General features: G+C 37.6%; 1 protein-coding gene across 1 annotated transcript in view; it reads right to left on the bottom strand.

The window, feature by feature from the left end:
• Positions 1-492: 492 nt before the first annotated feature.
• Reck (Reversion-inducing-cysteine-rich protein with kazal motifs) overlaps positions 493-23,266 on the bottom strand; it is a 95,100-nt gene continuing 72,326 nt past the window's right edge. The window contains exons 12-19 of the mRNA XM_090160796.1: positions 17,447-17,557; positions 8,864-8,945; positions 6,661-6,750; positions 6,392-6,456; positions 3,273-3,397; positions 2,920-3,040; positions 2,647-2,739; positions 493-930 (exon numbers count right to left, since the gene is read on the bottom strand). Coding sequence (XP_090016922.1) covers positions 500-930; positions 2,647-2,739; positions 2,920-3,040; positions 3,273-3,397; positions 6,392-6,456; positions 6,661-6,750; positions 8,864-8,945; positions 17,447-17,557 — 1,118 coding nt within the window. The 3' untranslated portion in view covers positions 493-499. The remainder of the gene's footprint in view (positions 931-2,646; positions 2,740-2,919; positions 3,041-3,272; positions 3,398-6,391; positions 6,457-6,660; positions 6,751-8,863; positions 8,946-17,446; positions 17,558-23,266) is intronic.

A 23,266-nucleotide genomic window follows, 5' to 3' on the forward strand; every position in this document is an offset into this window, starting at 1 on the left:
GGCACGGCCAACTTTGATCTCTCGCGCTACAGCGGCCATCTCATTCGTTGATGTTTCTGCGTTAACCTATGAGCAAGAGATGTGTATGACGTGAGCACCCCTAGCGGATTATTATTTTTAGAATAGTTTTTACATTGAAGCCAATATAAAAACCGAGCGTGGCGCTGAACTCCTACACGTTATAGTACAGTTTATAGGGGGAAAATCCTTGCTCGCTGAATTTCGACGAATGTGTTGGCCGCTGTAGCGCGAACAGGGCGTGATCGAAGTTGGCCGTGGTTGCGGTAAGGCGCAAACCCTGGAGCGAATTTTTTCTGAGTTCCAGCGGGAAGTGGGTAAACGCTATCGGCAACGCTCGAGAAAGTGATTTCGAATCTAGGGTACGAGTTTAAATTATCTTTAATTAAGACTAAATTTACTTAGTTTCGCCTATTCAGAGGTTCAAACTTCTAGAGTGCTCTGCTTAACGTTAGAAATAAAGACTAGGAACAGTATAAAGTCATAAATTTATTAATCTCATTGGAATGATAACGATGAGAACGGCAAACGCGACGCGGTAAACAACGGGTAATGAGAACGCGGCCGCGGAAGCGATTTGAAGTTGAGCGCTGACGGCCCCGACGACAGTCGCTAAAGGCATTTCCGACACGACGGTGGGACTCCGTAACGTCAACAATTTGCGCAAACGTTCCGCTTCTAGCGCGCACGCTTTCGACAACGTTTCACTCGCTTCGGAACCTCTCGCGGTCACAATCACAGCGATTTGCTTGTCTACGGTCAAATGGGCGACTAAGTCGCACTCGGTCACTACTAGATGGCGTCGTAACGCCGCCGCCAACGACTGCACGCTCGCGGCTTCCATCTTGCGGAAAGTCTGAAGAAAGTACTCCAACATCTTCGTGCTGTACGCCAATTGAATCACGCCACCACCTGCGCCAAAACGACAAAGTATTTCAATCTTTTTATAAATTTAAATTAATTTAATTTTTTTCGTTAAAATCACGGAGCTTCTATGTAGGTTGCGTTAAGTAGCACCATAAGTGTATCATATTTATTACATAAGTGTGAGACTTCCTATTCTTCACATGCAAAAGTTTTACTGAGAGCTATTCGCGAGACAGCCTGCATTACCGGTTTCATCGCCGTTTTGCGTCCGCTTGCTAACGCGTCACACGTAGCCATTAACAGCGCCTCGCTAGGGGGAGATTTCATTCTTTTGATGACGTCACTTCGTTACTAGCTCCCAGTAAAATAGCCCACAAAGTGACAAACGTATGGAACAATATTATAGACTTATGGTAACTCTCAATGGAGTAGAAACCATTTTATGAAAAATATTTTCGTTCAGACCGGCAGACTCGCAATTAGGGGCAGTCCGGGGCTCATTAGACAGGTTAATCCACCGCCAGAAAATACGAAGGTGGAATTTGTAGGATTGTAGATGTACCTTTGTGTGTACAACCTGCAAGTTTTACAAGTTCCGTCTACACGTTTCCTGGACATTTTCTGGTGCTGGCTTAACCTCTCTATTGACTCTCAAAATAAATGCTGGGTTCCTCCAGTCTGAAGGTTTTGTTAACAAACTTCTGAAATTTACGAAATGCCGATCTCCGTCTTCCAATGTGTACGTCTAAACTCTTTTAAAATATTTTAATATAAACAATGCGATCTTGACCTTGAAAAAGGTGGTTTTGACCTTCAAATGTTTATCTCTAAAATATTTTAAAATCTTGCAATATAAACGAGGTGAGATCGACCTTCAAATGTGTATCTCTAAAATATTTTAAAATCTTGAAATATAAACGAAGCGGTCTCGACCTTGAAAAAGGTGGTTTCGACCTTCAAATGTTTATCTCTAAAATAGTTTAAAATCTTGCAATATAAACAAGGTGAGATCGACCTTCAAATGTTTATCTCTAAAATATTTTAAAATCTTGAAATATAAACGAGGCGGTCTCGACCTTGAAAAAGGTGGTTTCGACCTTCAAATGTTTATCTCTAAAATATTTTAAAATCTTGAAATATAAACGAGGCGGTCTCGACCTTGAAAAAGGTGGTTTCGACCTTCAAATGTTTATCTCTAAAATATTTTAAAATCTTGCAATATAAACGAGGCGGTCTCGACCTTCAAATGTTTATCTCTAAAATATTTTAAAATCTTGCTATATAAACAAGGGGAGATCGACCTTCAAATGTTTATCTCTAAAATATTTTAAAATCTTGAAATATAAACGAGGCGGTCTCGACCTTGAAAAAGGTGGTTTCGACCTTCAAATGTTTATCTCTAAAATATTTTAAAATCTTGAAATATAAACGAGGCGGTCTCGACCTTGAAAAAGGTGGTTTCGACCTTCAAATGTTTATCTCTAAAATATTTTAAAATCTTGCAATATAAACGAGGCGGTCTCGACCTTCAAATGTTTATCTCTAAAATATTTTAAAATCTTGCTATATAAACAAGGGGAGATCGACCTTCAAATGTTTATCTCTAAAATATTTTAAAATCTTATAATAAAAAGAACTAAAATAAACAAAGTGATCGCGACCCTGAAAAGGTGTTTTCGACCTTCAAAATGGCAATCTTTTAAAAATGAAATATGGTCACCCCCGGGTTATTGTTATCTAAACGTCAAATAAGGCACGCACCACATAAATAGCAACAGGCACCAAATGGTTTAATGGGAATGCAGTTGGGTGATATCTCTTCGCACAGAACTCCGTGGCACGGCTCCTCGTAACCTTTTCGTTGGCGAGAAAGAAGACAATAATAAGTGAGCTTAAGTTACAATCCCAGCGCAACTCCGTAATCGCGAGGAAGCCGGGCTTTCCCGGGTGTAAAGTCGAAGACGGAGTGGCAATGAGCGAATGACTTAAGGATAACTTTTCCTTCGCTCATTAAACATTTTCGTGTATTTTTACTGTGAAATGCTCTGCATCCTCCTTTGTAGTCCACGGCGGTGAAGTCAGCCAAGGCGTCACACTCGTTGTTGTACTGCTCTCCGTTGAGGCCGCAGACGGAACCAGTTTTCTTGCAATCGCGCTGTCCCGTTGAACGTAACCGCCCAGAGAGAAAAGAGATAAAAACACCAAGAAAAGCCATAAATGGGCCAGAAGATGAAAGTGTATTAATCTTGGCCAAAAGCAATTAGAGGAATTTCGTTCTTTTTGGACGCGTAACGGGTAACGGTAGGCCTAATGGATTTTGGGAATTAATTGGACGAAATGGTTCAAATGGAAATAAAAAAGGAGGCAATTATTTTTTCCGTACTTACCATGCAAGGTCCGTGATAGGACAGAGTGTTATTATCTTTAAGCATCCAACAGCTATTCGGATATTGCACGTTCTTATTGCTGCAAACCGGTGATATGGCCATTGCCGAGCAGTTGTTGCGACCCACTGACCAGAATAAAATAGTGTAATTGTTAGACGTTAACCGAATGGGTTGCGAAAATAATTACCCGTTCCCTAAAAAAAGTCTTTTGCGTTTTAGCATCTCAATTTTTCAAACTCGTTGGAAACGGGAAATTACGAAATTTGTTACATTTTAGACCTAAAGTATCGGATTTAAAGTTACTCAAATTTAATTTAAAGTTTCTCAAATTTATTTTGAAGTTTCTCAAATTTAATTTAAAGTTTCTCAAATTTAATTTCAAGTTTCTCAAATTTATTTTGAAGTTTCTCAAATTTAATTTAAAGTTTCTCAAATTTAATTTAAAGTTTCTCAAATTTATTTTGAAGATTCTCAAATTTAATTTAGAATTTCTCAAATTTAATTTATTTTGCCCCTTCCTTTTCAATACCTTTTTTGTAGAAATGCTTTTAAATTGTTGATATAGTTAAGGATATAGTAAGTTATGTAGAATATTATTTCTAAATACCACAAGACAAACAAGATTAGAGCAACCAAGAATGGTTAACATAGAATATGTAGCCTCTGATTCCACGATAGCCGAAAGATATACAAGGAGAGAGAGCTGGCAGATAACTCCTTTGGTGCATACTTAATTGGACTTAATCCGAATAACTGTATTAAATCATGCTAATCACGATTAAATTTTTAGTCCGATTTAATCTTTTAACCTAGATTTAATCTTTTAACCTTGATTTAATCTTTTAACCTTGATTTAATCTTTTAACCTTGATTTAATCTTTTAACTTTGATTTAATCTTTTAACCTTGATTTAATCTTTTAACCTTGATTTAATCTTTTAACCTTGATTTAATCTTTTAACCTTGATTTAATCTTTTAACCTTGATTTAATCTTTTAACCTTGATTTAATCTTTTAACCTTGATTTAATCTTTTAACCTTGATTTAATCTTTTAACCTTGATTTAATCTCTTAACCTTGATTTAATCTCTCAACCTTGATTTAATCTCTCAACCTTGATTTAATCTCTTAACCTTGATTTAATCTTTTAACCTTGATTTAATCTTTTAACCTTGATTTAATCTTTTAACCTTGATTTAATCTTTTAACCTTGATTTAATCTTTTAACCTTGATTTAATCTTTTAACCTTGATTTAATCTTTTAACCTTGATTTAATCTTTTAACCTTGATTTCATCTTTTAACCTTGATTTCATCTTTTAACCTTGATTTCATCTTTTAACCTTGATTTCATCTTTTAACCTTGATTTCATCTTTTAACCTTGATTTAATCTTTTAACCTTGATTTAATCTTTTAACCTTGATTTAATCTTTTAACTTTGATTTAATCTCTTAACCTTGATTTAATCTTTTAACCTTGATTTAATCTTTTAACCTTGATTTCATCTTTTAACCTTGATTTCATCTATTAACCTTGATTTAATCTTTTAACCTTGATTTAATCTTTTAACCTTGATTTAATCTTTTAACCTTGATTTAATCTTTTAACCTTGATTTAATCTTTTAACCTTGATTTCATCTTTTAACTTTGATTTAATCTTTCAACTTTGATTTCATCTTTTAACCTTGATTTCATCTTTTTCATCTTGATTTAACCACAAGTTAAACTGTTTAATCACGATCTAATCTTTTTAATCTTGATTTAACCACAAGTTAAACTGTTTAATCACGATCTATTCTTTTAATCACGATTTAATCGACTTAAATCAATTTAATCATGATCTATTCTTTTAATCACGATTTAATCAACTTAAATCAATTTAATCATGATCTAATTTTTGAATATGTTTATTTTTAATCGTGATTTAATCAACTTAATCATGATTTAATCTCTTAATCCATTCAATCATCTTTATCATGATTTACTCGATCAAGGGTGCAAACTTAATCATCGAAGTGAACTGCCCCTGTTGCCCCCTTACCACGAGATAGGCGGAGGGGCGTGGTTTTTCTTTCGGGAATGAGAGCGCCTACATATTCTCTGTTCACTCGAATACATTCTCGCGGCAAACATTTTGGATTTCGCGAGATACAAATGTATCTTTAACTTATTTTAGAAGAATAGTCAGTTATTTCATTTAATATTAGGTCTAATATATTAGGGCTAGTATTATTTCGATTTCCAAGGTGTGCGCGTGACCTATTTTAAATCCTTTTTTGCAACTATATTACACGAACCACGAGTTCTTTCCCCGGTAAACGTATTAAAAGTGAAACGCGCAATTCCCACCAGACATGCGTCTAAGCGAAACACATATAAAGTATTTAGGGTCTCACGGTTCATTTCCTACACGGTTACAACGGAGAGATTTAGAATGCAAATACCTCGGCCAGATTGAGTTTTCGACCAGGGATATCCTAAGCTTAACTACTTTCGACTCAAGTTTAGACCGAAGCGAGGCCTGGAAAAAACCCGAAACGTTCGACGTATTCGCTACGAGCAAGGACGTATATAAGGGGGGGTTTAGGGGGTTCAAACCCCCCCTTAGGACTCGATTCCTTTCTTGCGAAATTAAGTTTTGCAAAACAATATCAATTTTGTTCTTTGTTTTATTATCATTTTCTCGCAAATGCATTAAAAAACTTCGTTTGATACACGTGCGGAAATGTCATTGTCACTCGTCCCGAGTCTAGCCAGTACTTTAAATATGCGTTATTGCTAACGAAAAATTTCGCGCTCGCGATTTCATCTGGTTGTGTTATAACCCCCCCCCCCCCTTATACTTTCTATATCTACGTGCTTGGCTACGGGTATTTGGTCGTTTCTTAACCTCACTAGTGGAATTCCTTTTCCTTTGATATAATAAAAAGTGTTCGCGTGGTTCCCTCCGGGCGTAGCGCGGCCAAAAGGATTGGCCCTCCCCCTGGCGCCATATTGGCATTTTAAAAATTCAGAGCTGCCGCGATACTAGACCTTTTCAATTCCTCTCCTTTCTATCGGAGAATACCATTGGGAATTTCATCAAGTGAAAGAGATTGATACTGGGAAATGTATACTAACCGCATTCGTATTGCTGGCAGAAAATGTACTTGGTTGTAAGGCAAACTCTTCGTTTCCGGATACACCTGCAAATGAAATATTCAGTATTTCTCTTTGGTCGCGGATTCAAAAGGGGTTTTTAGCCCCTTCGCTGCCCCCATTTCTGCTCTGCCTTCCCGTAAAAAGAGAAGGATAGCCCGAGTTTAGTCGATCGGCCAATTCGACGCCGGGTTTTGGCCCGGGACAACCGCGCCCGGATAAAGCGCCCACCCCGTGAATGGTTTTCTTACTTTTGTCCGTGCGAGCAAGGGTTCGGTTCGCAAGGGTCGATGTAGAAACAGGCCTCGTAGTCGAACTGGCTCTCGCTGAAGCCCACGCACCTACGAACAGATAATACCATTTGGCTTCCCATCGCTTCAATCGAATTTTTGCCGGACCATTTTTGAAGTCGAAATGGAATGTTTACTCGAAGTAAATACGAAGCGTGTCTCTTAAAGGGACTATGAACTACCATATTTCGCATTTCTGCCGTTAGGTTTAACGGAAGCTAGATATGATTGGTGCTAGCTAGGAGCAACAAACACAGCACTCCACACAAGGAGAGGTCGGGGATGGTTAACTTTTATTCAATAGATAAAGCTCTCAAAATTATTCGTAAAACGTTTTGATCAAGTAATTTATATTTCTGTATTATCCGATTAATTTTTTGATAAATTTGTAAAATTAATCGGAAAAACGACGTTTTTTTCTATAAAAAGCTCAAATTTTACGAATAATACATGTTTTTTAATCATTTTCCGAAATATTAACCGGTAAATTTCTTTGTTTACATTTTTTTCCCGAAAAAAATCAATTTAAACATGGATAATGATTAACCGTCCCCGACCTCTACACACAAGGAGAACGCCACCCGTCAAAAGTCGTGCATTTTCTCGCGTACCTTTTTCATTGGTTAGACGCTTTAGCACCTGCTGCCGTCGGAAGGGGAAAATTCGGAAATTGTCTTCCCCCCGTCCGTAATACGTTCAGTATAAAGGCTCGTCCAATTAAAATTGTACGCAACACTGCGTTAACGTGTTTAAAGGCTAGCTGCGTTCTCATTGTGTTTGTTGCTCCTAGGTGGTAGTTACTTTTAAGTTTGTAGCGTGTGTTAGGGAATGGATGGAAAAGGTAATTTTGAGTTCGGGAATTTATTCTGTCCGTGGACACGACACTTTGCATCGGGAATGGTAGGGAACGAGAAAACTTACGTCAAATGGAATGGGAAAGGTTGGAAGACTAATATTTGAACGTAAATGGGATGGGAATGGTAACATTTCTGCTTCAAGGGCTGCACTTTAGTCTAAATCAACTAACTTAATTTAATAATTTTTTCCTTCATCGTGGGATCAAAACTGGTTGCCCAGTTAAAATTTCTAAGCCAATTCACGCGCAAATCAGATACGAGTCATGGAAAAGACGGATAAAACACTCGTTTGCTAGTTTTTGTAAGAAACCAGGATACACGAAGAATAAGAAAATGATTGAACTATACTACAGCAAAGGCGAAAAGCCCTCAGAACTATAATCCATGGCTATACAATGTTTTTCGTCATGTACATTGCTGTAGGTAATGCTTCAAACGGCCAACTATTCATGTTATTCGGGTCGTGATTTTCAGATATATCTGAAGATAATCAGTTACTCAAATCAGATTAATCTTTTATACTTCCATCACCCAGCATAGTTGTTATTTAAGTCTAGTCTTTGAATAAACAGGCATTAAAACCGTTTACTATTTCAAGCCTTTTTATATTTTAGGGATTTCTATGTACTTTTGGATTCTTTTAAAGCTAAGAAATTTCAAAACGCGATTAATTTTTTACAAGCTTCTCTTTTACGTTTTCCGAAAAGTCTGAATTCATTTTAAATTTGTATAACAACAACCTCGCGAATAAAAAAATCAACCTTAAAGGGCCAAATCCGGCGTTTGAAAAAATTCGGCCCATATTTACCAACCGCTAGCAGATGCGACCAATCATATTCTGGAAAAAAGGGCGTGAAACTGGTTAAATTCAAACGCCGGTGTGTCCCTTTTATTTACATAAAAATCAAGACTCGTTGTTGAAGTAGGTAGAATCCATACTTAATCATTAGTTCCACAAAAAACTCCAATTTAAACTATTATTTAATATTTTTTATAAAGGATTTGCCATGTTTTTATTTAATTGGATTTTTGATAAATATATCAGGAATTTTCTAATGTCTACTAGAAATTTTTCGGGTGTTCAAGATTCTAATTTGTTTACGGAACGTACGATTTTCGTATGGAAACTGCGTGAAAGATAAATGCAAATATTTCGGTTATTCGTAGGCAAATCCGTTTTTACGGTATTCAAATTTCTAACAATACCGAAGATATAATGTGTAAAGTTACGATTCGTTTTCGACTTCAAAAATATCTCAAAATTGGTTTTTATTCGATAACGCGACTATGATATCGAAAATTCTTACTTTGCCAAGCAAGCGCTGGGGTACGTTTTACCGTTCACGGCACACACTGGAACATAGTGATTCGGGCAGTAACATAATCTATCTTGAAAAAGGTAAAAAAGGAGAAAAATGAACAAAAATAAATTTATACAACAAATACCAATGCTATAAAATATTTTTCTCTTCGGAACATTTTGCACGATATGGAAATCGTCTGAAAGTAAAAACCACGTAACGAGACTTAAGGGGTTTTTGCTTCGCAGATATATTCGCGATCTAAAACTATCGCTACGCCCCCTTTGGTTCACCATTGAAACCTAGATAGGTAGCGGCTAAATCAGACGCTATTCGCGACCGAAAACTATCGCTACGCCCCCTTTGGTTTGCCATTGAAACCTAGATAGGTAGCGGCTAAATAAGACGCTATTCGCGACCTAAAACTATCGCTACGCCCCCTTTGGTTTGCCATTGAAACCTAGATAGGTAGCGGCTAAATAAGACGCTATTCGCGACCGAAAACTATCGCTACGCCCCCTTTGGTTTGCCATTGAAACCTAGATAGGTAGCGGCTAAATAAGACGCTATTCGCGACCGAAAACTATCGCTACGCCCCCTTTGGTTTGCCATTGAAACCTAGATAGGTAGCGGCTAAATCAAACGCTATTCGCGACCGAAAACTATCGCTACGCCCCCTTTGGTTTGCCATTGAAACCTAGATAGGTAGCGGCTAAATAAGACGCTATTCGCGACCGAAAACTATCGCTACGCCCCCTTTGGTTTGCCATTGAAACCTAGATAGGTAGCGGCTAAATAAGACGCTATTCGCGACCGAAAACTATCGCTACGCCCCCTTTGGTTTGCCATTGAAACCTAGATAGGTAGCGGCTTAATCAGATCATTATTCGTAAATTTGACTTTATAAATAATGATACTAGCATATTAATATAATTTTTGCATCGTTTGCTTATATTTTGATAAGATTATTTAAAAAAAAAACGTTCTTATGACTTTTTAATTTATTTGTAGCAGACGCTAGATCATAGGCACTACCTCGGAGAAGCTAGCGCCGTTACGCCACCTAGACTCAATATTTTAAAAAAAAAGTTACGTGGATTTTTCTTTTAGGCGTCGAAGATTTCCCCTACACAATGAAGAAGGTGGAAGTGGGGGTGGAATAAATGTTTTGTTGAGAAAGAAATAATGTTTTGTATCCAGGAAGTTATGGCAGAAGGCGTTTGAAATTCGGGGAGCATTTCGTTGTTTATAGAGGACTTGTAAGGTTGTTTGAATTTATGATCTGGTTTGATATTAATACATAACTTATTTTTATCGAAACTACAATTCTTTATTGGAAGTATTTTTGCTTTGAAGTTTATTTCAATATTTGAAAGAGCTAACTTTGAAATTAAGTTTATGATTTTGGTTCACAATGGCTGGATTTACAATGTTTCCTCGTTGAAATCCAAAAAAAGCAGGATAAATACTGGTTGTGTGAAAGGGACTTTCGGGAAATTTTGAAAACGCAATTTTAAGTTTTATATAAATAATAATATTTCAAAAGTATAATTCAAGGTTCGTAAATCGTGCATATTTTAATTAATTATATTATTTTTTTATAAATACGTTATATTGTATAATAATATTTTAATATCGTGCATAAATTAAATTTATAATTTAATAATTCAATTTATATTTATTTATGAATTATTTCGTAATTTTTTATTTATAATGAAATTTTATTAATTATTAATTAATATTTTAAAAGAGCCTTATAGTTGCATTTTTCAAAAGTATATTTAGAAGTAGCTATAAATTTTGAAAATTTTATGTTTGCGAAAGTTGCCATTGTTAATACTTTTGATTCCGCTCACTAGATGACGCAAACTGAGTCTTATCAAAATATATAAAAAAAAAATCGTAGGACTACATGGAAATAATATCTGCGCCAGTTCTAAGTTCTTCCTTGCGTAAATTTGTTCTTGGTAAGATCAAGGACAGTAGATACAGGGACGAGAAAGCAGGAAAAAAAATTCGATTTTAAACGTCTTCATATTCACAGGGAGTTAGATGTAAACAAACCGCGGACATTGTTAAGACGTGGTTCACCATGGACCGTATTATTGTAGTTAGTTTTTACCATTTTGATGTTAAATTAAAAATAAAACTACGAGCGTAAATAAAAAAAATGCCCATTTGTTTTGAACACTTAAGCCTCGCCAGAACCGCTAAAATTAGGTGACCGCCATTTTTTTTTGTTTACAACTAACTCTCCTTGCGTTTAGGTCGTTTTAGGTGATATATTCCTACAGAGGCCACCAATACACTTTCTCGTCCCTGTATCTACTGTCCTTGGTAAGATATAGTAGGATTGCGCACAGACTGCTTACCTACACGTGCCCCCTCTTTATTACTATAGTCAATAGCGCTTACGCACTTCCTGCCAGCTAGGTGCTGTGTTTGTTGCTCCTAGCTGTCAGAACTCAGAAAAAAATAGCAACATAGTTACCATGGTAACCAACAAAAGAGAACACCACGGTCAACTTCGATGACGTGCTGTTCGCGCAGCAGTGTTTCATCAAAGTTGATACGATAATACAGGCACAGCGACCGATGGAGGCCGATTTTACGGAGAACACGTGCCGCAAGTGGATAAACGCTTCGTTACAAAACCGTCAATTGGAAGCCTTTCTACAGGGTGTTAACTAAAAAACGATACAGGGCCAATAACTCAAACTCTGTTTTAGCTAGGAATTTAAAACTTTCAGGACCCATAGAACGTGCAGGGGGACACTTGACAACGAAAATGTCCATGACCTTGAACCATGTTTTCACGGTCATTTAAAATTTTTCTAGAGAACCATTAGAGATACAAAGTTGGTTTCAATTAGAAAAGTGTTCGTCTTCACATTTTAGGTGTAAATAACTTTGAAACCACCTAATTTGACTAATAACAAGTCTAGGGAATTTATACAAAAACAGGAAGGGCGTGATGAAAGTAATGTACCAGACACCAAGTTGAAGGGCTATTAACTCGAAAAGTACTCATGTTAGATATCGAGTATCAAATTTAATTAGACATACTCATCTAGTAGGAAGTCTTTAGAATTTGCAAACTTGGATGACTTTCAACTCATGGTTCAAGGTCATTCAAAGTTTATCTAGAGAACCAGTGCATTTAGAGAAATGGTTGCAATTTAGAAAGTGTGTAAATTCAAATTTAAGTTTAAATGTCTTTAACAGGGTGAAAACCACCACGATGAAAACCAGATGAGTATGTCTAGCAAATTGTGATACTCTAGCATGAGTATTATTCGAGTTATTATCCCTTCAACCTGGTCTCTGGTACATAATTTTCATCACGACCTTCATGTTTTTGTCTAAAATCTTTGGACTTGTTATTGGTCAAATAAGGAAGGATAAAAATTATTTACTCCTAAAATATGAAGAGGAACACTTTTCTAATTGAAATCAACTTTGTATCTCTAATGTTTCTCGAAAAAAAATTTAAATGACCTTGAAAAACATGGTTCAAGGTCATGGAAATTTCCGTTTTCAAGTGACCCCCTACATGTTCTATGTGTTCGGAAAGTTTCAAATTCCCAACTAAAATACATTTGGAGTTATTGTCCTTGTATCGTTTTTTAGTTAACACCCTTTATAAATTAACGTGGCCTTCTTGTTAACTGATTTTTCTCACTTCTACCATGTTTCCCCAGCTAATGAACTCGTCCCTAGGTATGACTGCACAATTTCAAGAACAAGTTGTACAGTCGTAGCGAATTTATTGAAAGGCCTATTCAAATCTAGGGTACGAAGTTCTATATTATTTTTGATTAGATTAATCCTTAAAGGGGAACGGTCAAGCTTTAAAAACTAAAATTTATGGTGAAAACCGCATCAAAAAATATTAAGCGGTTAATTTTTAAAAAAATAAAGAAATGTCGGGAAATCGAAAAGCGCGCGTCCGCCGCGACACCTGGTGAGAAGTCGGTGAGACAGAAAAACAACGTAAAAGCGGGCGCTGCTGAAGACGCAAAAAATATGTTTTGCACGCGCGGCGCGTTCCAGTTATAAGAGACTTAAGCTTAAATTGCCCGATTTTAAAAATTAGGATAGTTCGCAAATGGCTCAAACGGGGTTAGGGGCGCTGGCGGCAGCCCCTAAGATAACGGCGAAAATTTATTTTTCGTTTCAACTTTTTGGGCCAAAAGCTATTTTTTCAAGCCAAAAAAAGGTACGTGTTAATATATTGAACGTCTTGTTAATCTTTTGATACGGAAATACGGCCATATTTGTAAAAGCTTGGTCGTTCCCCTTTAAGAGGAGTAGGTAGAACGTGAGGTAGTTTGTGACAAACGCTAAAAGTCATCTCAACATGGTCATGTATTAGTTACAAAATATTTAATTGATAAAAAATAATTCATATGAATACATTAAGGCTAGAGCTACTACTTTTTTAATCTAAGGTAACGAAATATCTTGATAAAAAACCAAAAACGCTGAAGTCGCTTTACACGGTTTGGCAACTAAAGTATAGAATCGTAATTAAGGGAAGCTAGCTTAACCTGAAAATATTCATAAGGCGGTTGCGGTTACCTTTAACACCTTTAACCTCGAAAAATGTAACCAGTCATTCGCTTCCTCTATCAGCTGAAGGCACTTTTTATAAGCGCTATAAACGGGCGATAAGCCCTCTGAATATGAACTGGAGAAGCTCATTTTCCCCTAAAGTATTCCCCGATGAGGAAAGTTTATCGGAAAGTATGTGTTTGATAGTGCCCGCAGCCCTTCCAAATGTTTCTAGGGGTAACTCGATGGCCCTTAACTTAAAAAGAAACTCCCTGCCTCCCTCTCACCGATATCGCCCTTAAATGTCCCTTTTTTTGGCTTGAAACGGCCGATATCATTTATGTATACGCGCGCGTGATGGTGATAATAGAGTTTAAGCTGTCGACGTTACTACGGGAACGTCTTGACGGCATTGTCGAAGCAATTCGCATTTCACGTTTAAACGTCGGAAAAGGATTGGCACAAGGGCAATAACTACAGAAAGGGTACACTATGTCTGTAAATATTACACTTTATGGGGATAGTATTTCAGATAAAAAATATGGTTTGTTTCACAGAGAGGTTTATTCTCAACAAGATTATAACTATAATTCATTGGCTTGAGAGTTGGGATACGAAGTTCCTGACCATAACCTGGTTGTCATAGATATGGTATTTGGGTGATCAATTTTAACCTTTGTGTAATGGCAGTTTACTATCAATCGGGCTCGTACGCTGAGCTTTAGTAACGACCACCTGCCCCTTCCCCATTTATCCCTAGGGTTCGGCCTATTCAGCCTATTGGTTATAGCGCCACTGTTAAAGTTGGTACATATGAAATAAAGCAAAAAATATCTAGTACTAAGCCTCGGTCAATGTATTACATACATTGAGTTGGGAATATTAGTCTAGAGATCCAATCAAATCTGCTCCCCGCGAAACAAGTTTTTGAAAATTACGAATGTGCCGTGCACTGCCGTCTCCTCTAAAATGACGAGAAAACGTTATCATATGACTCGTGGCGCCATCCATTATTTTTGGAAAAAAAAAAATTGCAGGAAAACGCGTCTTATTTGAACGAACCACTGAGAGATAGACGGCGCTACGGGTAGAATGATAACGTTTTCTCGTCATTTGGGAGCAGAGGGCAGTATTCTTATTTTTTAAAAACGTGTTTCACGAAATACTGAAATCCGACGTTTTGATTGGACCTCTAGATTAATATTCCCAACTCAATGTGTTACATACGAATGATACCCGCTTTGATAAGTAGAACTACGTAACACTGATCCCACCTTGGAACATTTAGTGTCATTGCTTCTAAATAGTGGTAAAGCGATTAATCTAAAGAATTAATTAATTAATTATTTCAAAAAATTAAAGAGCTTTCGGAATTTTAAAATCTGTCGTCTGCTAAATGGTTGTACAGCAACGAGCCTAGAGATAGTGTGATTTTATTTGCCTTTTTGTAGTCATTAGAATCATAGACTAAGCAACGTTTCACAAGGATATCCCACGGGAAATATTTTGTATCACCGCTTGATGGCGCCAGTTATTATAAAATCCAAGGGCGAACCAAATGTATTAGCACTTTCGTCTTAGGGATAGTTAATAATAATCAGCTAGGCTAATACCCAAGGCACCTCCTTAGGCCTAAGTCATCAAGCGACTTTTAAAGCCATTAATTCAGGTGGCCGGGTTACAATACGTAGGAGGGTGTTACGCGTAGGTTATTTGAAGCAAAATTAATTTACATACTAATTTGGATAATTTTGTTAACCATTTAACGGTATTTACTAATTTTTAAATTTACCCTTATTAACTAATAAGTCAATTTATCTTATTAAATTATTTAGATTCTATTTTTATAAAATCTTGAAAGTATCATTACTATCCTACAACATGGCCGCTCGTTGTGATCCATTCACGCATGAGCAGAGTGAGTTACGTGTTTCTTTGTTATTTAGCCCAAAGATAATATAGAACTCCGTACCCTAGATTCGAATTCTGAGAGCTTTACGATTGAACGGTTTGCAACGAAGCGTTTACCCACTTCCGGTACGTGACCTCCGAAAAATCGGTTTCTATCGGTCGCGAACAGCGCGTCATCAAAGTTGGTCTTATCTATACTTGGTTACCATGGTAACTAAGGAGCCGGAAGTGGGTTAAGCCTTTTAAAACAACAACACCACATAATCACAGCTTTCATAAAAATCCGCTGGGAGCGTGGGCGTTCGCCCCAGCAACCACTCCACGAGACCCTAATATCAGTAACTTAGCAACGGGGGGGGGGGGTGAAAAAAACCAAAATTTTTTTTTACATACAACCATATGTTTCGAGGGGGATAAGCCCCGGCTCCTTGACTACGCCACTGTTTAACTTGCACGGAAAGGTGGTCCTTGAGAAACACTTCTTAGTTTATGTTAGAATAGACCACGACCTACTAAATTTTGAACGGTGCGACAATGATATACTTACAAAGGTTTTCGAACAAGAAATCGCCGTAATCCAATTGCGCCGCCGAAAAATCGGTTCAACGCCGCCTCCAACAAACAAAAAGCCGCCGCACGACGAAGGCTCAGCTGCCGGCGTCGGGGACTACATTAGTGAAAATCCCCGTTGAGGTATCCCATCCAATTTGCTTTTGGAGTGATACACTACAACAGGAATTCCCCCCTCCCTTCAATTCAAAAGGGCTTCTTTCGCCACGATCGATTTCCGAAAGTTTTTTTCGCAGCCAGCGGTTTATTTAATTCCTTAAAGCTTAACTTCCAATAAAGTCGGTATTAACTTTCTTCGTTAGTTAGATGTAAAGCCTTAAAGTCTTTAAAAGCCTAAAAGCGGGTAAAGGAGGGCATACCAATTTTGGAAAATTCCAAAGTGTGGGGATAAAAGAATGAAGGCTGGTTTGCACTTGGATAAGGTTTGCCGCGATGGCAAGCACCGGCGCAAAAAATCCCGGTTAGGCCTAAGGTTTGGTTCACACTAGCGCGCATAACGGCGCTTTTCTCACATTCTGTACAAAGAAAAATACATTATCACGCGTGCTGGTGGAAAGTAAGGGTTAGGCCTAACGTAGATTTTTTGCGTCATGACCTTTCTTGCACTTAATAAACCCCACCTTTAAGCTGGGTTTACACTAGCGCGCTCAAAAACGCGTTTTACAGCTTTCATACATTCAAACATTTTCACTCGTGTAAAGAAACATACGTTATCACGCGTGATGGTGGAAACCAAGGGTTGCGCCTAACGGAGATTTTTGGCGTCACGACGTTTTTGCACTTACAAGTTAATGAAAACCAAAATTAACGCTTGGTTTGCACTAGCGCGCACAATTAAGACTTTGGTACGTACTAACGTTTTCACACGCGTAAATAAAAATACATTATCACGCGTGCTGGTGGAAAGTAAGAGTTAGGCCAAACGGAGATTTTTGTGTCATGACCTATTTTGCACTTAATAAAACCCAACCTTTAAACTGGGTTTACACTAGCGCTCAACGACGCGTTTTCCAACTTTGATACGTTCAAACTTTTTCACGCGTGTAAAGAAACATACATTATCACGCGAGATGGTAGAAACCAATGGTTAGGCCTAACGGAGATATTTTGCCTCATGACGTTTTGGCACCAACCTTTACGCTGGGTTTACACTAGCGCCCATTGCACGTCACGACGTTTTTGCACCTGATGACAACCAACCTTTACGCTTTTCAACTTTGGCGCGTACAAAGTTTTTCGCGCGTCGAAAAAAATAAATACGTAATTAATGGCGCTAGTGGAAACTAGGCTTAACCCCGAAGTCCTTCTTTAATGCCCCGGTCGTAAACAACAGGCATTATTTCCTCATCCCCCATCCCTCCCAGGCCCAGTTTCAGGTGCTTTTGAAGGTATGTGTTCCATCGTGTATTGATTGGGATTCCAAAAGCGCCTAGGTATTTCCCGGGATAAAAAGGTGTTGGGGGAGAGGGGGGGGGCAAGCGAGGGATTGGATGGGATGCGGGTCTTGGCGTCGCCAGATATAACTAAGATAAAAAAAACTGAGTAATTTAGTACCTCCGTCAGTGCGCTTTATTAAATCTTTCGTGCAGATTGTTCTTGTGCAGGCGATCTCCCCCGAGTAACAGTAACAGATATTGCAGTCGATCGCGAAATGGCTGTCGTGAGCTGGAACAAAAAGAAAGAAAACTGACAACCTTTAATCCGAAATAATCACCTTTACGTTTTTAATCCTTTTTCCCGCCAGTATTCTGTTTTATGTTATTTAGTTTCCAGTCTACTTTTTTATGTTATTTAGTTTCCAGCCTACTTTTTTGTGTTATTTAGTTTCCAGTCTACTTTTTTGTGTTATTTAGTTAACAGTATCCTTTTTGTGTTATTTAATTTCCTGTCTACTTTTTTGTGTTATTTAGTTAACAGTATACTTTTTTGTGTTATTTAGTTTCCAGTCTACTTTTTTATGTTATTTAGTTTCCAGCCTACTTTTTTGTGTTATTTAGTTTCCAGTCTACTTTTTTGTGTTATTTAGTTTCCAGTCTTCTTTGTGTGTTATTTAGTTTCCAGTCTTCTTTGTGTGTTATTTAGTTTCCAGCCTACTTTTTTGTGTTATTTAGTTTCCAGTCTACTTTTTTGTGTTATTTAGTTAACAGTATCCTTTTTGTGTTATTTAATTTCCTGTCTACTTTTTTGTGTTATTTAGTTTCCAGTCTACTTTTTTGTGTGATTTAGTTTCCAATCTACTTTTTTGCGTGCTCTACAGTCGTGACCCTTTACCTTCTCGCCACAGCTGACCTGACCAAATTCCTACCCATTATAGGCACGTTCATCGATAAATTCCTGATTGGGTTCGATATAGTGCAGTCTGACAAACTTTTTTCCGTTTGTTTTTGCCCTAAGCTTACATTTTTGTTATTTGATATAGGTGATTGGATTGGGTCGTATGTGGACGGTGTTGGAGTAGCTTAGATGAAATTTGCGTGGCTAATGGGAAAATTTTGATTAATATTTCAGATAAAAGTGCTCGTGTGGTCATGGGGAGGGAAACTATTCCCCACTTCAGGCTCGCTTAACATCAGGCCAAACTGATCTGGATTTCGGAATCACTCCACATCAGATACAACTCATCGCGAGTTTAGAATATCTTCACACCAGACCAACCTATTCGCGAATTTAGAATATCTTCAAATCAGACCAAACTAATCGCGATTTTGGAATATCTTCACACCAGACCAAACTAATCACGATTTTAGAATATCTTCACTCCAGACCAACCTAATCGCGAGTTTAGAATTTCTTCACATCAGGCCAAACTGGACTCGACTTTAGAAGCAATTCGCATCAGATCAATCAGATCAATCAAATCAAAATTACACGAATTGTACGAATCGTCCTTTAGGTCTCGCCCATCTTGTTCTGCTTTCGTAAAGCTGTTTTTCTTTTCTAAACGGACTGTGCCAACAACAGGCGAATTCTATTGGGTATAAGTGTTTCTCCTCTATTTATTCCGGCGATAATTCGATAAGAAAGTGGGCGGCTCTTCACGCTCTTTTGAACAGACCACATTACGACTAAATCACGCTCAAAACTTTCAAAATCCAGCTCTGGCAAAAATAAAAAAAGTAAATGGTAGAAAACTGCGCAGCGAGCGAGGGCTATTTCCTGGTCACGTTCACTGCGCCTAATTTAAATGAAAGTCGAGATTTGGAGGGGCCCTAAAAGCCGTCTTCCGCGACCGAAGTTTTAAATTGGCCCAATTATTCTCCAGTTTGAGTGAGGGAGGGGGGGGGGGGGCAAAATTTCCGATTCTCATATGGCTCGTTTTATTCAGAGGTAGGCTAGAAAGAAAAAGGTTCGCGAGAGACCATATGTGTCTACATTTTTAACGAATCGTTTCTAATTTCTTCCCAACGCGAAAATGAGAATGCTTTGTTTCGGTAAAATTGATTTGACGCTTTGTTTGTAATAATTCGTAACTATTTACTAATTTCTAAGGATTTAGTTCGTTTTCTAAAGTCCGGGTTGCCAAGAATATATTCATACCAAGAATTCACTCAGGCTAACAGAGAATATGTAACTGCTAACTAGGAGAACGCAGCTAGCCTTTAAACACGATAAGGCAGTTTTGTGTACAAATTTCATTGGACGAGTCTTTACGCCGAACGTTTTGCGGGCGGGGGGGAATACAATTTCCGAATTTTCCCCTTCCGACGGCAGCAGGCGCTAAAGCGTCTAACCAATGAAAAATGCACGACTTTTGACGGGTTGCGTTCACCTTGTGTCATGTGGGGTGCTGTGTTTGTTACTCTTCGCTGCCACTATAGCCTCGGTTTTCATGATTTACAGAAGATATTAACCGCCTGCATAAAGATCCCCTCCCGGCATAATTGGGGAAATATTACAGGAGAAAATGTGGAGGGGCGTGGTTTTTCCTCAGGGTAACATAGTGCGGTACCAATGTACAAATTCCCCTATCGCAGTCCCCAATGTGTTAAAAATATTCCGAGTTCGCAATTTGTTATAGCGCTAGCAGAGTGGTTAGCACCTACGCCTCGCAGCAAGAGGGGCTGGGTTCGTTCGCAGCTTGCGGCATCTGCGTTGATTGTGCAAGCTCCTCGGTTTCCCCCTTCCATAAAAACTTGTAGAGTCTAATGGTAATTGTGAGTGTAAGGAGCTTTTGACTCGCGTGGCTTGTAGGGCTTGCCACCACCCTCCTACGCATTGTAACCCGGCCACCTGTTTAAAAGCATTAAACGTCGCTAAATGACTTGGGCCTAAGGTGGGGCCTAGGGTATTAGCATAGCTGATTATTATGATTATTTTTTCCCAGTCCATTGATGTATCGTTTTCCGTCTTACCCAAATACCCGGGTCTGGGCCTCAAAGGCCTAAAATTAAGACATGACAGTACGATGTCATTTATCGATTGACGGACAATTCTCCATTATATATTTATATTAAATATATCCGATCTTTCTTAAATATTTCCGATCTTTCTTAAATATTTCCGATCTTTCTTAAATATTTCCGATCTTTCTTAAATATTTCCGATCTTTCTTAAATATTTCCGATCTTTCTTAAATATTTCCGATCTTTCTTAAATATTTCCGATCTTTCTTAAATATTTCCGATCTTTCTTAAATATTTCCGATCTTTCTTAAATATTTCCGATCTTTCTTAAATATTTCCGATCTTTCTTAAATATTTCCGATATTTCTTAAATATTTCCGATCTTTCTTAAATATTTCCGATCTTTCTTAAATATTTCCGATCTTTCTTAAATATTTCCGATCTTTCTTAAATATTTCCGATATTTCTTAAATATTTCCGATCTTTCTTAAATATTTCCGATATTTCTTAAAAATTTCCGATGTTGAAAATAGTTCTATTAATCTCTCTAGATTTACAATATTTCTTTCTATTTCTCGATTTTTCCAATATTTCTTTGGATTTCCCGATTTCCAGAAATAACGAAAATATTTCTGTTTATTTCTCTAGATTTCTAATATTTCTTTGAATTTCTCGATATTTCTAATATTTCTTTGGATTTCTCTATATTTCTAATATTTCTCTTGTATTTCTAGAATTAAATAAATATCGAAAATATTTCTAATATTTCTCTTGTATTTCTAGAATTAAATAAATATCGAAAATATTTCTAATATTTCTCTTGTATTTCTAGAATTAAATAAATATCGAAAATATTTCTAATATTTCTCTTGTATTTCTCGAATTAAATAAATATCGAAAATATTTCTAATATTTCTCTTGTATTTCTAGAATTAAATAAATATCGAAAATATTTCTAATATTTCTCTTGTATTTCTAGAATTAAATAAATATCGAAAATATTTCTAATATTTATCCTGTATTTCTAGATTTTCGGAAATAATTATTTCGATTTCTAACTATTCATTTTTCTCATATCTCAAACGGTGTGAGGGACAGTGAATGCCCAATTTCTAGAGAAAGATGACGTCTTTCATACTCTTCAATTGGTACTATATTCAAATATCAAAACAGTGCGAAAAGTGGTTTGTGGGATCCTAGAATTCGCGAAAAACCTTATTTAAAAATTACATTTCTTTATGCATGTAGGGTTTGCTACCACCCTCCTACGCATTATAACCCGGCCAAATGTTTAAAGGCATTATAAGTCGCTAGATGACTTGGGCCTAATGTGATGCCTTGGGTATTAGCCTAGCTTATTATTATTATTATTAACTTTATATGATACTGGCGAGGCCTAACTAACAGTATAATTTTCAAGACCATCAAACTGAATTTACTGAAATGTATGCAGATTTAAAAGTGAAAATGGTTTGGAATCACTAAAATTGGAAAAATTACCAACTTTTGGTTCAAAATTCTTTGTATTTTGACGTATAATTTACCATTTTAACCCCTAACGGCGGCGGCTACGTACCAAGTGAAAATAGTGCACACAAATTCCCATTTGAGATTGTGTGTGCAGTGAAGGCCTGAGCTTGCCCCTCTGACCTGACTCTAGACTCGGAAAGGACCCACCCCCTACCTTTTAGCAAATGTTTCGCACTCGTAGGAGAAATGATATAAGTCTCAAAGACGTAGTCATATTTTCCCTAAATATAAATAAGTTCTTGCGGCGCCATCTGTGTAAACGTAACCAATCTCTAAATGGGACCTTGGTACCAACGTTGTAAAACTTGATAATGACGTTTTATTTCCAACTGACTTCACCGAAGATACTTTGTCACTTGGGAAAGACAGGTATTAAATTTTAAGCGTCTAAAAGTACCACTTAGACGAACCATTAATATTTGTAGCCTTTACACCCGTAACACCCGCGACAGACATTAAAAAATGACCAATATTAATCGATTTTTTTCACACAGAAAAAACTGTTGACCTCACGTTGACCTCATATTTGGATCCTTCGCTTTAAAAGAAATATTCGAAAACTTTCGTCAATCGAACGGAACAATATCGCGGTTACGTTTCATCTCTTTTATTGATAGCGACATTGGACGGTTGAGGCGGGGACACCCGCTGCTTTGACATTTTCTCGGCGATTAGGATGATACACTTAAAGGAAAAGACGCGCAGAGGAAGGCAGAAATCAAAAATAAATTTCCCTCGGGGCTCTTTTCAGGGGACGTCTCGTTTCATTATATTGGCGCGACCAAATCAAGCCTCCCGGAACCGCCTGCTGGAGCAGACCTCCTTTAAGCGAGGGGGCATGATTAAATTACGGTGGCGCGGCCCGAAGAAAAAGGCCCCGCGCTTTTGTAAACTAATCGTCTTCATAATTGAAACGCCGATACAAGCGGTTTGATCAGGACGCGACCCGTCGACAGGCGAGGCGGGGTTAGTTCCGGACCGCAGTGCCGTTCACCGACTTATAGCGCAAATGGCGGGTTTTCGACGTTGTTTGCGGGAATTCAAACCCGCGATTTTAGGTTTTTTGTAAATTTGTCTTTTCTTTCAGCGTCTTCGAAGTGACATTGATTAAGATGGTCCATTGTGTTTAAAGGAAAATTAACGAAGATGATTCATTCATTATCTTGGGCTTGGCGTAAACGAAGATGACGCGATGCGTTTGGCGTGACGTAAACGAAGATGACGCGATGCGTTTGGGGGTGACGTAAAGGAAGATGACGCGATGCGTTTGGCATGACGTAAAGGAAGATGACGCGATGCGTTTGGCGTGACGTAAACGAAGATTACTCATTGCGTTTGGCGTGACGTAAAGGAAGATGACGCGATGCGTTTGGCGGGACGTGAACGAAGATTACTAATTGCGTTTATCGTGACGTAAACGAAAATGACGCGTTGTGTTTGGCGTGACGTGAACGAGAATGACGCGTTGCGTTTGGCGGGACGTAAACGAAGATGTTTAATT

The sequence above is a fragment of the Leiobunum rupestre genome, chromosome 10 (assembly GCF_980474605.1).
Source record: "Leiobunum rupestre chromosome 10, qqLeiRupe1.1.hap1, whole genome shotgun sequence".
Classification (NCBI taxonomy): domain Eukaryota; kingdom Metazoa; phylum Arthropoda; class Arachnida; order Opiliones; family Sclerosomatidae; genus Leiobunum; species Leiobunum rupestre.